This window comes from Saccopteryx leptura, chromosome 1 (assembly GCF_036850995.1).
Source record: "Saccopteryx leptura isolate mSacLep1 chromosome 1, mSacLep1_pri_phased_curated, whole genome shotgun sequence".
Lineage (NCBI taxonomy): Eukaryota > Metazoa > Chordata > Mammalia > Chiroptera > Emballonuridae > Saccopteryx > Saccopteryx leptura.
Window position 1 is genome coordinate 105,605,341 of NC_089503.1, and position 15,729 is coordinate 105,621,069.

The 15,729-nt window shown below is 48.8% G+C and overlaps 1 protein-coding gene across 6 annotated transcripts in view; it reads right to left on the minus strand.

The window, feature by feature from the left end:
- Positions 1–15,729, minus strand: part of SIK2 (salt inducible kinase 2) — a 142,349-nt gene that overhangs the window by 16,033 nt on the left and 110,587 nt on the right. For 2 of the 6 annotated variants that reach the window (XM_066373308.1, XM_066373318.1), the window contains 6 exons: positions 13,309–13,534; positions 12,539–12,823; positions 12,237–12,400; positions 11,401–11,511; positions 10,606–10,694; positions 5,524–9,993 (listed from right to left, as the gene is read on the minus strand). In XM_066373308.1, coding sequence (XP_066229405.1) covers positions 9,465–9,993; positions 10,606–10,694; positions 11,401–11,511; positions 12,237–12,400; positions 12,539–12,823; positions 13,309–13,534 — 1,404 coding nt within the window. In that variant the 3' untranslated portion in view covers positions 5,524–9,464. Of the gene's footprint in view, positions 1–5,523; positions 10,095–10,605; positions 10,695–11,400; positions 11,512–12,236; positions 12,401–12,538; positions 12,824–13,308; positions 13,535–15,729 lie in introns of those variants that run through there. The other 4 variants (XM_066373343.1, XM_066373338.1, XM_066373329.1 and 1 more) reach the window with 4 other exon arrangements.

Below are 15,729 nucleotides of genomic sequence, written 5' to 3' on the forward strand. Positions count from 1 at the left end.
CTGTCTCTGCAGAGAAAGACCCCCCAGACCTTCTAACTCTTCTCCACCCAGGAGCATAGCCAAAAAGTTGGAGACTGATGAAAAGGGCCTCTTTCTGGGGGGGGGGGGGGGTTGTAGTTTCTCACAGGATGCTCATGTCTGTGCTATCCATGGCTGTTGCTGCCCAGACAGAAGTCATCACCGAAAATGAAGAAATCTTGGGCAAAGTTCTTGGTTCTTAACCTGGAGCTGGTGCTCGGAACAGGACAGCCATTCTGAAGTGAAGGCAGAGATCCCACAGCACCAAGCAGCCACTTTCTGTGTCCAGTGTTGGGGCAGTTGAGTTAAATGAAAGCAAGACAGAAGTGAGATCCGATGACAAGCCTTGAAGGGGAGCTGCAGACACCTGCGTGCTTTCTTGTTGGAAGGCAGTGCTATGCCAGGTTGCATTTTTACCTCGTATTAGACCTGGGAGTTAAGTCAGCCAGTCTGTTTCCAGGTGACTCTGCAGTGATTCGCCCAGGTGATTGGCAGGGCTGGGGGAGGTGCCGGGCAGAGAACTCAGTCTTCGCTGTGTCTGGGCCTGTCCCTGTCAGAATGGGTAGGTACTGCCTGGCCCCGAGGTACTTTCCGGCTGGCATGGCTGTGGCAGGGGTGCACTGGGGGAAGCCAGGACCGCTCTCGGCGCTGTTCCTGGACAGGCCCTCCTTGCACTGCCCTCTCATTCCCGGGGCCCCTCTGACCTGCCTGCCCTTTGGCCTTCAATTTGCTAACACAGGGACCCTGCTAAACATTAAACTTCCCTAGTGACCAGAGAGCAGTTCTAATGGGTCCCAGACCGAAGAGAACTCAGGGTCCCTTGTATGCTATGCTTCTGGGAAAGGCCTTGGGGGCTCTCCCTCAGTGCAGTTGCATCTCACTCCCCAGCTGTGCTGGTGGCCCTGACATGTAATGGACTTACTCCTGAGGGTCAGAGGTCTCCTTTGGTCGCCTCTTGCCCCATCATTCCCTCCTTTTCTCTGGGGAATTTGGAGGGAGATTGAATCAGAAACTTTCATAGCCTGCCTGGTGGGTAGGGTGACTCAAGTCTCCCGTTGAGAGGTTGAGTCCACAGTGTCTCATTTCTTACCTGCCCAGGTTTTCTGAGGGTTCTGCCCAGCCAGCTCTTGGAGACTTAGCTGCAGGGGGAGTCTGCTTCCCCCCTCCCATCCAGACTTCTTGCTTGGTGGCTCAGCCCTGCACCCACGTTGCCCAGGTGTCAGACTGCCAATTCAGACCTGCTCTGAGTCAGCAGTACCTAGGAAAGCCCGCTAGACACTTAGACAAAGGGAGGTGTCAGTACTCCCTAGGGGTATTTGTAACTACAGATCCAGAGGACTTCAGCTCTGTGGCGGTTGGGACATCACAGCAGGAGGAGTTATAATGGCTGAAGGCATGTAGCAAGCTCCCCACTCTGCCTGACCTGACTTGGGGTTGGCATCAGAGATTTGTGGTCATACTTCATACCCAGGTTGGGATAGGTATGCCAGTGATGGCTAGTATCTGAGATGAGGGTCCAATGCCTTCACTTAAGCCCTACATCTAGCCCTGGCCAGTTGACTCAGTGATAGAGCGTTGGCTCGGTGTTTGGACATCCTGGGTTCAATTTCTGGTCATGGCTCACAGGAGAAGCGCCCATCTGCTTCTCCACCTCTCCCCCTCTCGCTCCTCTTTCTCTCTCCCCTTCCTGCAGCCATGGCTGGATTGGAGCGAGTTGGCCTCAGGTGCTGAGGATGACTCCATGGCTTCTGCCTCGGGTGCTAAGAACTCTCTTGCTGAGCAAGGGAGCAATGCCCCAGTTGGGTAGAGCATCGCCCCTAGTGGACTTACCAGGTGGATCCTAATAGGGGTGCATGAGGGAGTCTGTCTGCCTCCTTGCCTCTCACTGAAAAAAACTAAACACAAAAAAACCCCCACATCTGTTTCCCAAGGGACATTGCAAAGTATAAACCATGTACACTCCTATCCCTTCAGAGCTGCTCGGCCTTGTCATTTCTGTAAAGTGACATTGGCTGGGGCTAAAATGAGAAGGGCAGGCAACTGTAGCCTGTGCTGCAGGGCGGGGGGGGGGGGGCTCCCTTACTTGGATGCAGCAGGGAGGGATTAGAACACTCAGCGGGGGCTCTGCGAGAACCCAGTAACTGGAAAGCATGAGGGGCTACAGTTGGAGACATTAATACTCTTTCAAGTCAGGGGTTAGAAGCACCTTAACTTGGGGTCCATGGATAGGCCTGAGGGTTACAGGAACCAACTCCTCCCCTGAAAATCCCTGTTCAAAGTTGTGTGTCCATGCATGTGTCTTGGTGAGAGGGCCACAGCTTTCATTGCATGCCAACGGGATCTGGGAAACCTGTTTGAGAACTCACGGGGTAGAAAGGAGCAGATGGCCACAAGCTGGGGGCTTGTTCACACCCTGCCTGGTGGTGACGAGTGCGCTCTGGGGCTCCACTGCATCCAGCCCGTTGTCTAAGCCAGCCAGGCAGGCGCCCAGGCCTGGGGCTCAGGCCTGCCTACCATGCTCCTCCACCCTGCGCTGTGCCTGGCTCTGGAATACCACAGGTTAAAGGATGGTCTGGAGAAGGTGGAGGTCAGGGCCTGACTGGCTGCTGAAGTTCTGGCCAATCTCTGGCAGGTCTGTTGTTTTGCCTGTACCCTGGGCACTGAGATTGTTTTTGGCAACACAAAGGATGGAGAAATTTGGTGGGAAAGGGAAAGTTTGCAAAACATCATTACTGAAATTGAGTGCTTTCCTTAAATAAGTAAATAAAGCACAATTGAAAATCAGTGTTACTGAAGTCCTGGGTAGCCAAGTGGGGGTAACAGCCACTGGGGTGGGGGTGGGTGGCTCAGTGCCGGCCTGCAGTGTGGCCAGCAGAACACGACAGAGGAGAAGTCTCGGCTCTCGTCCTGCCCTTGGCGGTCTCTTCCACCCCTCCCTGCAGAGCAGATGATCCCTGCTGGAGAACTGTCCAGTCCATAGCATGGGCCCAGCTGGAATGGTCTGAGTGAAACCAAATCTCAATTGAATTTGCTGCCAGAAAGCAGGGTTTAATACTGAACTTCTCACTCAGGGTCTGGCAGTGAAACACGTCCCGAACACAGGAGAGCGGCTTCAAATGCCTGGGCAAGAGTTTTCTTCTAGCACCTAAGGGCACAGCTGGTGCCTGGCCTGTGTGGGCCGCAGCCTGTGTGAGGCCTTCTGCAGGTCTCATAGTTTGCCATTGTGAGTAACTAGCAGTATCTTGCTGGCTCCTTACACCCAGCCCTTGCCCTGCAGCTTGCTTGTCCTCAGGGAGGCTGACACGACTGACTCCCCTCCTCCTGCTGTGAGGCCCTTGCCCGACTGCCTCTGAAAACCCAGGGGCACCAGGCAGCCCCCCCAGCCTGGCCTGCTGTCCAGGTGCGGGCTGCGGGGAGCCGTGCTGCTGTCAGCGTTCCGCAGCGGCTGACGTGTACTCAGGCGACTTCAGAGCAAGGTATTCTTTACCCTGCTGACGTCAATGAGAACATATTATCCCGTCCTTGTCTGCAGCCTGAAGCGAGTGCCAGCGCCCAGGGAGCACGGCCGCCGTCCCAGGCCCGGCCAGTGAGGGAGAGGCCCCTCATTTGCCTGACACATGTCACCCAGGCTCTTAGAAAACAAGTTATTTTAATTCAAGAGTTTGAAATGTAAAAACTGTTGTTTTCTTGCAGAAAATTACCCCAATTGAATTAATGTTTGATACAAAGATCATTTATTAAACTGCATTTTAGGCTGTTTACTAACATTGAGTGTGACAGGTTACACTTTGATTTTTTCACATTGAATTTATGATTTGCACTCAAACTACCAAGCTACTGAACTCACCATTTACTCTTTACTCATTAAAAAAAAGTACACAGTACTTTGTAATCTAAGTACAATTAGATTAACTTTATCAAAAGTAACTCACAGACCAGACATCCAGCAGAGAATACCCTTCTCCCTTCGGAAATAGCAAACCATCTTGCCCTTTCTGCAAAGTGCTGCAGATATCTCTTCTACTTCAACTGCAGTTCCAAAAGGGAAGCAGACCTGCTTTTCTGTCTGCTTCAGAGATTTTGGTGGAGGCAGCTTTCTGTACCATCAGCAGTGAGGAGGTGTCACCACTGGATGTCCTTGGCTGAGCAGATCGCATCACACAGCCAGTGCTGAGCCCCAGCTCTATTTGCTAATGGGACATTATTCCAATTTGGGGTCATGTTTTTCCAGGATGCTATTATTCTACTTTATTCTATTTTAAAGCTCCCACTTACCTACCCACTTTGCCTCTGAAAAGACACAGTGTCAAAGTGTGTTATTATTTTTATTATAAAAGTATTTAATCAGTACTTTTACTTGATGTGCCTTAATGTAAAACATTACAATTCTCCTCAGGACCAGACTGGGCTCGGGTTCTTCTCAGAGCCGCCCCCTGGAGTTGGTCTGCTGGCCTGTGCTTGGTGGGCTGCAGCTGTGCCATCTGACTCCTTGGCACTGAAGGAAGAGTGTGTGCTAGAATTGTAGCATGTTCTTCTGTAGGAACTTACCATGTTGTACAACTTGGAAAAACTAGACATCTTTAGTGTGAAGCTGAACTAGTAGTTAACTGGATACTGGAAGGATGGCAGTCTGGGGGCTGTGTCTCCCTCAGTCTTGCTCATGGAGGGGCACCTGGACAACTGTACTTGTCACCCTGAGGGTGCCTCTCCCTTCAAACCAGGCAGCTGTCAAGTGGGGAAGAAGGTTGAGGGGACAATGTCACATTCATCCAGTGCATAACCAGTAGGGGGGCTTTGTATATACAGCTGTTTGCTCATGAGGAGTCAGCTGCTACTGGTGACAGGAAAAAACATGGAGAAGCCAGAAAACCAAGAGTTCATCCTGGCTCCTCGCTCATGAGCTGTGTGCCCTCAGACAAGTCACACTGACTTCCGAGAGCTTTAGTTTCCTCAGCTATAAAAAATGAGGACTGTAACTGCTGCCCAACTTATTTCAGAGAATTGTGACTATTAGAAGAGATTATTGTGAAAGTATTTGGTAAGTTGATGTACAAATACAAGCAATTGCTCCTTTTGGACAGGCAAGCTGGATATTTGGACAGGCGCCATCAGAGCTATCACTGGCTAAGTCTCCAGGCAGTGCTGCCGCCTCGCTCTTAGTCTGTGCAATCCGATGTGCTCAGTTCTGACAAAGGTGTTGAAATCAGCCCACATGAGATAGGGACATAAGATGGTGATGCAAAGAGGGTGGCTATAAATCTTCTGGAATCGGCCAGGCTCCCTTAATGGGAGAAATGGTAAAATAAGTATGGGAGGGCACTGGGAAACCAGGGACTCCAGGCTAACAGTCACCCTGGAGGGCCCGCCCTAGTCCTTCTATGGGCTGCCAGCCAAGACACAGAGCTGTGCAATCATCACTTCCCAGGGGCACACACGGGCCACAGAGGACAGTACTGCTGAACCAGGCAGACGGAATACATAAGGAAAAAAAGAGTTTTGGTCCAGTTTAGAAATAGGCAGATGATACTGCTCCTGTTTTCCATATATCACTGTGAAGATAATAAGCTCTGTAAAAATTTCCAGAAGTAACAAAAGGATCGAATATCCCCAATGGCTCCCCAGTTCCTACCTGTTATCCAGTTTTTACCTTTGATGTCTGGGTAAAGAGAGACTGAGCCACTGGGTGGCTTCCGAGGAGGCAGCCCACGTTGGCCCAGCAACTGTTTCCTAGGACCTATGTTGTCAAATGACACTGTGTATTGTCTTTAAAGGGGGAATGTGAGAAAATTATCGGAGTAGGAATTTCCTTTAAAGCAGCAGGGAGCTTAAGTATGACTGCTGACAAGAGGTTTTTAAATGTAATACAGAGCTGGGAATTTTGATCCCAACACAGAACCCAGTATTTAAGGACTGGAGCTAGACTAGGGCTTGGAGGACCCGGCGAAGGAACCCACTCATTTCTTCTTTCCACATGTCTGAGCTGCCTGCACCTGATCAGAGGCTGTGCTCATCACCATGTACTCGGACCCCTGACTTGAACGGGAAGCTGCTGCTTTTTACCTTGCTTTCTGGTTGGCCACCCAATCATTCTAGCTGAGGATACACCCTTCTTCCTAACCCTGGCAATCAGGTAGAATTCTTTTCCCTAAGAGTCCCCCTACTAGGTACTAGTCACAGTGGGGCACAGTGGGTGAGATGGTGCCACAATGAGTCCCTTCTACAAGAGTCCTGCAGTCGGCTGGCGGGAGGGCTCCCATAGCTGCTCCTTCCCCTCGGGACACAGGGCCCCTATTACTCTGGGGCCTTTGAGGGTAAGGGCTAACTTCAGTTCCAATCCCAGGAGCCTGCCAGTTCCACCAAACCAAGTCGGAACCCAGTTTATTTGAGTAAGAAAGGGACCCTTCCTTTCTCTTTCCTAAGGGGCAGTTGGATATATAGAAAGGAGGCGGGTTCATTCCTATCAGAACTAACAGAGCCCTTTAGTCGTGTTCCCCAGCCCTCCGTGGGCCCGAGGTGTTTCTCATGAAGTGCTGTTTTAGGGTGGTTCGTGAAGAGAACCTTCTACCCCCTTCTCTATGCTTCAGGTCACAAGAGGGCAGTGCAGGCCTGAGAGGGGAGGGGTGACAAGGGGTGGCTGGAGATGGTCAGGAACTTTAAAATGGGAGTGCCACCCTTCCTGTTGTGTTGACACGCTCTCTTTGCCGCACAAGGACCAGCCTACCAGTTGCATGTAAATACTAGAGACACAGTTGTCAAACTGGAAATTGCAGAATAGTGCATTTTTCCTGAAGCAGAGACTAATACCCCTGGATTAAAAAAGAACATAAAGAATAAAGTACCACACATATTGCACTTTTTGCCGAATGAAATTTTTACCTCATGTTCATCTCACCAAAGTCTCTTCAGAGGAGCCTGGTGTACAAGATAAAGCTAATTATTAAATAGTAGTGTACACACTGTTAACATGAAACAGACTGGAAAGTCATTTCAAAGGAAACTCACATAAGAAGAGGGGAATTGAGCCTTCTTAGTGTTATATTAGTGTTTGTGAAAATTGCTTGGAAGCTTACGTAGGTCACTACTTAGGGGACAGACCACTGGAGATGGACAGGGCTGGACAACACCTGGCTGACAATAGGACCAGGCTCCTCTCACTAGCTTATGTTGCAGTAAATACAGATGGTTATGGAATTTACTGATTTCCACTTAAAATAAATGAGAAAAGCAAACGGGAGCGCACAGCACAGGTCCAGCAGGACAGGTCACACTAGCCACTGGCGAGGGCCTGGGCCGCTGGTCTGCTCCTCACAAATCTGGCCCCACTGGCTGCTCCCGATGTCTCTCTCTGGGTCCTTCAACTTCCCACAGCCTCTCTGCTGTCCCTCATCTGTTGGCCTGATCATCTTGCCCCAGTTCCTCGGTTTCCTGGCCTTTCAAAAGGCTGATGGCCTCCTGGGGGGCAGGTGTTTACGTATCTGATTGTGCCACGCCTGTGACTGCATTGAATGGACCCATTTCTAGTAGGGATGACATTTAAATTTCATAAATATTACAGCACTTAGATAGTATATTTTGGGAAAACATACTTCAGTCTAAACAAATCAAGCTGTTTTATAACTGGCGGATTTTGCAGACTTAAACCGGATTAGAGAGCTTGATGGAAGGATCTTTTAAATGAAATGATATCTATTTCACGAAATTGTCCATCTTAAGCATGAGGAGGAAGAAACACTCCATAGAAGGAACATAATTCATTCTTCCTGGGTTTTCACTGTGTGTTATTAACTCAAAGAGCGACAGCCCAACCCAGCATCTTTCTGGCTGAAGCCGCAGTCCAGCCCCACGCAAAGCGCCTCTGTGAAGTGTTCTGGCACCAAGCGGAGCCAGGAAAAGGGACTGCTCAAGTTAACAATGCTGGAAGGGGCTGGGCTGGGGCAGAACAGAACTCAGACCTTCCACATTTCTCCTCACTTGCCTGGACACTTACTACAAAGAGGAAAGGCAACTTAAAGGTGTTTCTGAATGTAGCATCAGTGTAGTATCTCTCTTTTTTGTGCTTTCAGGAAGGTGTTTTGTGCTTAATGCATTCATCTGCTGATAGGACAAGCCATTCTAAAGAACAGAAATGAGTCTTTGTAAATAATACTGAACTTGTAACACTTAGATGTTACTGTCCAAAAGACAGATTACTCATTACTTCTAGGGATACAGTTAACTAGCTGTAGCATCTGTTTTTTACTTACTTTGATGAACAAATTGTAAGGGTTAAGTTTTATTAGTAATGAGTTTGGCAGATGATTTGCTTAAGTGGTTAACACATCTGTGGTTTTTGAATATTGCTGTAGTACTTGAATATTTGATTACTTTAAGTAAATTAAGAATGCGATTCCCACATGGTGGAAAATAAACTCTGAAGTGACTTTGGATTTAGCATTGACATAAATGGAAAACTGTTGGTTTCTACAGAAAAGAATTAAAGCATGATCTGGGGAAAAGGCACAGCACTACCACTTCACATGGGGGATAAAAGTTCATTTTTCTTGTTCTTAGAATTCCTAATATACAAAGTTCAATAAACTACCAGCAACAAATTCTGTAAAGCCAAAGTAGTTATTACATTTTCAAAGAGACACTGCCCCGAACCAGAAGTGTCCGCAACAGACTGTGCAGGAGCCTGCTGCCCGCCCGGCTGTGCTCTGGATGGTGTCTGGAGCTTCTTGCCCCGTCTCCACTGTGATGGATCTGCTGTTGGTTCTACAGGTGACATATTTGGAGCCAGCCCTGAGTACTCTCTGAGCCTGTAACCCAGGGCCCCTGTTGAAGAGCTATGCTGCCTGCTTCAGATGAAGATGACTGCAGTCTCAGGAGTTAGTACCAGCTGGTATTTAGTAGGTTCTGAAACAAAGCTCCTACTCTGCTACTTTGTGATGGCCTTGGGGACAATTTGCATCAGCAGCTAGAACTTATTCAATGACAAAGGAAAACTTTATTTCCTGTGCATCACATTTCATTATGTACTCTTGATTTGCCTTTAAGCAACATGTTCCTTGGCTTCTGTGAAGGATACTGCCTCTTCCCCCATATATAAGGGCACACATTTTTCTTGCGTTCACCGAGGCTTCCTTGGATAACATGTCATTCTGTATAAAACCTAGGTCTGAATGTCTTCCACTTACAAAAACCTTTGTGTCTCCCATGAGCACTTACTCCACTTGACATAGGGCATGAGCTTCAGCTGACAATTAGTTTCAAACATTCGCCACAGAAACTGTGGTGGGGACAGAACCAGCTTGAAGCGCCATTAACTTGGCCAGGCCATGTGATTCCAGTTGGGCAACTTGATTTTCCCCAGGGGAGAGGGCAGGAAAATAAGCTTTAAATGTAAAAGGCTGGAATAAAAATACACTCTTCTGCACTTGACCTGCCTCACACATCCTGTGCTGAGGTTAATTCACCAGGACGTAGCCACCGTGCTGTGGGTCCACGGCCTCGAGCATTTCACAATCAAAGAGTCCGGGGAACTCAGACAGGGCCAGAGGGTCATAGCTGGAGGGGGCCTCCTGCAGTCCTGAGCACCCGGGGCAGGGGCAGTCCTGTGCAGGGGCGCCACACTGCTGGGCGCTGTCCATGGAGACCTGGCAGGGCGCGAGGTAGTTCGGATCTGGGGCAGCGGCGCCTGGCAGCTCACAAGTCTGATAGGAGAACTGCAGGGGTGTGGGGCTGGTTCCCGCCTGCCCTCGGGGCGGTGGGGGCGGGGATGGCGGCTGCCCGGCCGGGTACCGGCTGAGGAAGGGGCCGCACTGCATCTGCTCGGGGCCAGGCTCCAGCACTGGGCTCAGCCGCTGCGCCAGGCCGAAGGGCGCCGGCGGCTGGTCCTGGCCGGGTGGTGGGAACACGCGCTCCGCGATCTGCATCTGGTTAAAGTAGGCCTGCAGCTGAGACTGCTTCTGCAGGAACAGTCGCTTCTGCTGGAGTCTAAATTGGCAAACCAAAAGGAAGCATTTTAAATCTTCTCCAGGGACGGCAATTTAGCGTAAAGCCAGTGTCGGTTGTCAGCTTCTGTCCTCTCGCTTCTCCTCCGTGGCAGAAAGAACAAATCGTGTCGGCTTTCTTAACCCTAATCTCATTTTGTACCCTCCAGTCCGACCGACCGGTCGTGAGGAAGTGAACACTAACTCTTTTTCTCTATAACTCTAGTTTTCCTCGCTGAGCAGCAAGAGGCTCATTTCCCATCTGCGGTGTTTCCAAGGGGCGGTGGGAGCGGCACCTTGGCCCCTGCAGGCCTTTCTGCAGGGTAGCCGCTCTCCCGCATGAGGTCGCGGATTCTGAAAGCCTGGATCTAGTCATGGCTCCAATGGGAAATGGGAGAGAAAAGGACAAAGAAAAAGCACACGCAGGGCTGCTCCCCGACAGGCCCACCCCCGCGGACACTGGGAGTGGCATGAGCGAGCATGTCTGGCTCCCGCACCAGAAACTTATTTTCCGAGTAGAGGCAAACTCCAGGGGGAAAGCGCGCACACACACACCTAGCACTCTTAGTTCTTACACAAAAGAAAGTGACTCCTTTGGCGGAAGACCCTGTCTCACCTGTGCTCCTGCAGCTGCTGCTCAAGGCTCCGCAGTGGTTCTTTACAGTAGAGCTGACAGGTGTTCTGGGCTTTTGATAGGCTGGATTTCTGGAAGAGGAGAGAAACAATGTGAGCGTAACAATGTGTTGCCATCTCGAATGAGTCATCAGATGTACCGCTGTCTGGAGGATGAAGCCAAGTGTGTCCTCCACAGTCCACGCAGGGGAAAGGGACTGGTGAGGCCCTGGGAGAGCTTCAGGACTGACAGCTTTGGGTCAGCGGGCTGGGCTGTCACAGTTCTAACCTACTTAGCTTTCCATTTCTAAAAGTCGCCAGGGCTGGGAGGTGCGTGGAGATTACAAATAAGGAGAAAAGTGGGGTTGAATCTTGGTAACAAAGCTGCAGCTCCTGCTGAATGAAAAATGACTAATTTTTAAAGATTTTCAGACACCAACGTAGACAGCTGTTTTACAATATGCAGACTTGAAATTTTCATTTTATTTATTTATGATGAGGCGTAAGTAACACTAGAGGCCCAGAAGCCATGCTTCCCTTCCTACCATCCTGTGGTGCTATCTTTCCTGGGGTCTGAGGACAAACCCACTGCCAAACACGGCATGACACTGAGTCTGAGCATGTTTCCAAAAGCTAAAAGTGCATCCTCAAATCTGCCTGCCTATCAGGAATCAAGCAGCTGTCCTCAAAAACAAAAAACAAAACAAAACAAAAAACAAATCCAAAACAAAACCCAAACAAGCAAAACAGGCCTATTCTGGACCAGCAAGTGACGGAGGTGCTGAGGGGAGGGTCCCACCTGGAGCCTGTGCTGCAGATACTGGGCTTCCAGGCTTTGCTGCCGGGGAAGCGGAGGGTGCGTGCTGCTGGGGAGAGCAGATGCGCTTTTCTGTTGCTGAGAAACTTCCTCCTGTGGAGCAAGGGGGTGAGCACATTTTCAATTCTCCATTCAGGAGAAAGTTTCAGTTTTTTAGTTTGGGCACCTCGGCAAGTATCCAAGAGGAACTCTAATTCTGTAAGACATAATACTCAAAGCTTTTTATACAACTAGTAGGCTGAGAGTCAATCATTCTGCAGAAAATCTATACACGGGTTATCAGCATTGAACGAGAACCTAGTCAGTCCTAGAGCACAGGCTCTCTGCCACCAGGAGACTGTTTCCTTCACATGGGCCTCAAATGCTATAATATCCTTAATGCACTAAAAGTAGGCTCAAAATAAAACGTACTGGATAAATAGCACTATTTTTTGTATCTTTAGCATAAATAATCCCTCATAATAATTAATGAAGTGACAGCACATCAAAAGTAGTGCCAATAAGCTTCTCAGTGTGTCAAGTTCATTATTCTTAAGTTTTGTGTGTATGCCCGGGAGGAGGGGACTCCAAAGGAGACTCTCAAGAGGCAATTCATGTAAAACCTGCCCTATGAACCAAATAAACTGGGCAGTGTCCCAGCCTCCAAGTGGGGCCAGCCTGGGCAGGTCTACCCTGTCAGTGCCAGGTGGCAGCAACAAGGAAAGTTTCCCACAAGAACCTGTTTGTCCCAGGACTGCAGTGACTCCTCTCCACAAAGTGACACATCAGGACAAACTCTCCTCACACAGAGCCATGGAGAAGGGGCCCAGAGCACTTGCCTGAGGGCAGCTGCCATCAAGGTCTTGGAGCTGAGGCGCAGCGATCGCCAGGTCGGGGTCCACCTCGGACCCCATCTGTTCATGCAGCAACTGCACTTTGTTCAACTCCAGGATCCCTTTGGTTCTAGCCAGATTCTGAAGATGTTGTCTAAATGCTACAATTCCTGGAAGGAAAAGCAATGACCAAACAGTTTAAATAAAACACCTTTTAGTGACCAGAATGGGATACCAACAGGGCAATAAACCCCTTCAAACCCTACCAGATGAGAGTTCTGAAAGCCAGAGGAGAAAGCAGCCGCTACCTTGGGTGAGGGAGGTATCTGAAGCCCTGCGGCCCTCTCTGAAGCTCACTGGCGACCTGTTGTGGGCCTCTCTTCTCTGGGCGCTGAGAGCCTGCATGGCGGGGTTGGCAGGTCGCAGGCTGATGAAGGGGGAGGTCATGCGAGGCGAGGGCTGATTGGCTAACATGATATTCTTAAGGGAAGGGTTGTCCTCCAGAAAGTTCAGGTCCCTCTGGACAGACCCCATGTCGTACTCAGAGTCCACACTGTCCAGGGAGAGGTTGTCATTCATGGAGAATATTTTCCCTTTAAGAGAAAACAAAACAGATGTGATGAACAGTAAAGAGCATCTTCTTTGAGGAGGAGATACGAGGTGTTGTCAGCTTGAGTTCTCACAGTTACAATGTCCTTAACCTCCAACCAACACATCTTTTCAGGACCTTTTTACACGTCAGTCTAATCAGCTTCGGATTCAGTGGGGGAGCACTCCAGAACCTGCACCCACCAGATCTGTGCTGCTCCCACAGGGCCAGGGCTCTGGATGAGTCATGGTACTTGATGAATTCTGGGAGTTAGGGGAGCCAACTTAGCACCATCATTAAACCCTGCAGCTGCGGAGCAGGCCCTGGTCCCATCCTTCCGCCTGCTGAACGTTGTCCAGAAGAAGAAAACAGACAGAATTTCCATGGGGAAATTCTCCATTGTGGACGACATTCTGGGAATCTGTCTTGGGGACTGGAGTGTGAGCTGATGCTGTGAAGATCTACCCTGGAGCGCACTGGACGTCTTACCTGAGCCAGGCATCAGGACCAGCTGATTGGTCACTTCTGACAGAGTATGCCGCCTCTGCCCGCTGCGCGTGGACTGGAGCACGTCAAAGGCCTGGCCGGGGTCCTCCTCAGCCTCCCCTGTCTCCAGCCCTTCATCAATGGAAGTCTCCATCATGTTGCTGGGCAATGACTGGCACCCCTTCCTCACCAGGACAGGAGGCACAGGGTCCAGCAGACAGCCATTGACCTACATGTCAGTGGGAGAGGAGACAATCAGTGGCTGCTCTGCTGATACATTAGAAAAATCCCCAAGGGAAAAAATGTCAACATTTGTGGCAAATTAGAAATTAAGTAAAATATTCAAAATGTACACATTTGTCATTAATGACAACATGTAGAAGCAAGTCAACTGCGCACGCAGAGACAGAAGCCTGTTATGACCAGACTGGCACTGCCCCCCAGGTTTCTCTGAGTCATCACTATTACAATAAACAATTTTTTTGGCTGCTTCCAGATGAATAGGGGTATAGTAGGTTGAGGCCTACCAGCTATTTTTTTTAAAATAAGAGAAATGAAGAGGGGGGAGATGCGATTAAAAAAAAAAATGCATGGCTCAAGGCTAAGAAAGTGGAATAGTCAACAGCATTCTTCTAATTTTCAATCACAAAACATACTGCAAGGTTCTAGACATATGTTTATAATTTAAGTACCTATTCATTTAATTTAGTCTTTAATTGGCTCTATGTGCCCGAGGAATGGGAAAAAGAATTCTTTAAAGACAGATTGATACCACAAAAGGTGAGAAGAAATTCAGCTGGCAAACAAAGCCTGACATGCTGGGACAACCAAGGACGCGCAGCCTGGCACTCCTGCAGGTTCCTGCGCACCAGGGCGCGGCCCTGTCCCCTGGCCCCAGAACAGAGGCAGCAGCTGGAGCTCCTTCCCCACAGGGAGCTCAGCACAGCTCCCCAGTGAGAATTCTTGCCTTCCTAGGCAGCTGCCGAGCAAACCAGCAGAACCAGCAGACAAAGGAGGGTTGTGCTTGACTGTTCTTCTGGATGGTAAAAGCCCCAGTGAGGAGGCAATTATTTACCTCATTGCCTTAATTATTCCCCCGTGGAAATCAATCTGTTTTTCTGAGGGCTGCTCAGGGACAGCCAGTCAGAGCCGCTGAGCTCTAAGCAGGACTTCCACCTGGAACATGCTGGGGAGAGCTATTGTTTCCTTTGGAAGCAGGCAAAGTGTAAGTGTGTGAGGTGGGCACCCCGTGCCAGCCACAGGGAACTTTCCTCTATGGCAGTCAATATGAAAGCAGTGCAAGGCCCTTTATCTGGAGAGAGACATGGGTGACTCCGATCTTTGTTTGCTTGGAGGAGGGGACGGTAAATCCATAAAACCTCTTCTGGGGCTGCAGGCATTACTTGGATAAGGTGGCGAATGCATGACAGTGTTTTAAAGTGAGAAGTGCTCATTTAAAAGGAAGAATGGCAAATGCTTTCTGTCCAGACTAAGACCAGCCTTCCCCAGGACACCAGCAAACACTGAAATCTGGCCAGCAGCCCATACTCTCCCCTTGGCCCTTCCCCAGATGAATTCTCCTTTTTGATTACACTTAACATTGTTCTTGTAGGAAAGAATTGCTGGCTGTTTGGGAACTTACATTCATGCCTCCAGGTTCCTTCCCTGTCTATGAATACACTTTTCTAAGAACAACCAAGGATGATTTAGAAATGAATAAAGCAAGAGAAGAGACTTATTAAGTAACTATCTATCTTTACACTTACAGCCTACGTCAACATTGTATCAGCCATTTCTTGCAGCAGAGTCTTACAATCAGGTTCCTTTTTTCTTTTATAGAGAAAAATTTTCTGAGTATTCAAAAACTTTTCAGTCTCTCTAAATTTTTAATTTTTCCTCAAATAACTGTTTATAAATTTATATCCTCATCTAAATTACAAGAGGAATTATGTCTTTTACTAAAAAATGTTTGCTGACTTTAATGGCATCCTAGGACAGGTAGACAACAATGACCGTTTTCTCAGATGCTATCTGATGATTGGATCAGAAAGCACTGTGGAGTCCTGCTCAAAGGTGTGACCATCTTCAGCTATGAGCTCATTTCCTGAAACAGGTTGATAATCCTGCCATGTCACCCTTTCCTTGTTAATTCACTGTCAGGGGACTTGATATAACAAGAGCCTAAATTCAGCTCTAGCATTTATGACAAAATACTGGGCTGATTTTCCCAGGCTGCTAGAAATAGGATCTTTTGCTTTAGGAAATAATTTAGGCTAACTGTAAATTACAGGAATTCAAAATACAACATGAGTGTAATGTACATTTTCCAATACATTGGTTTTTCTTTCCTCAAAGCTCAATTACTCACTTCACTTCTAGTAAGAGACCTCCTATACACATAAGAGTCACACTGTGAGCTACCAC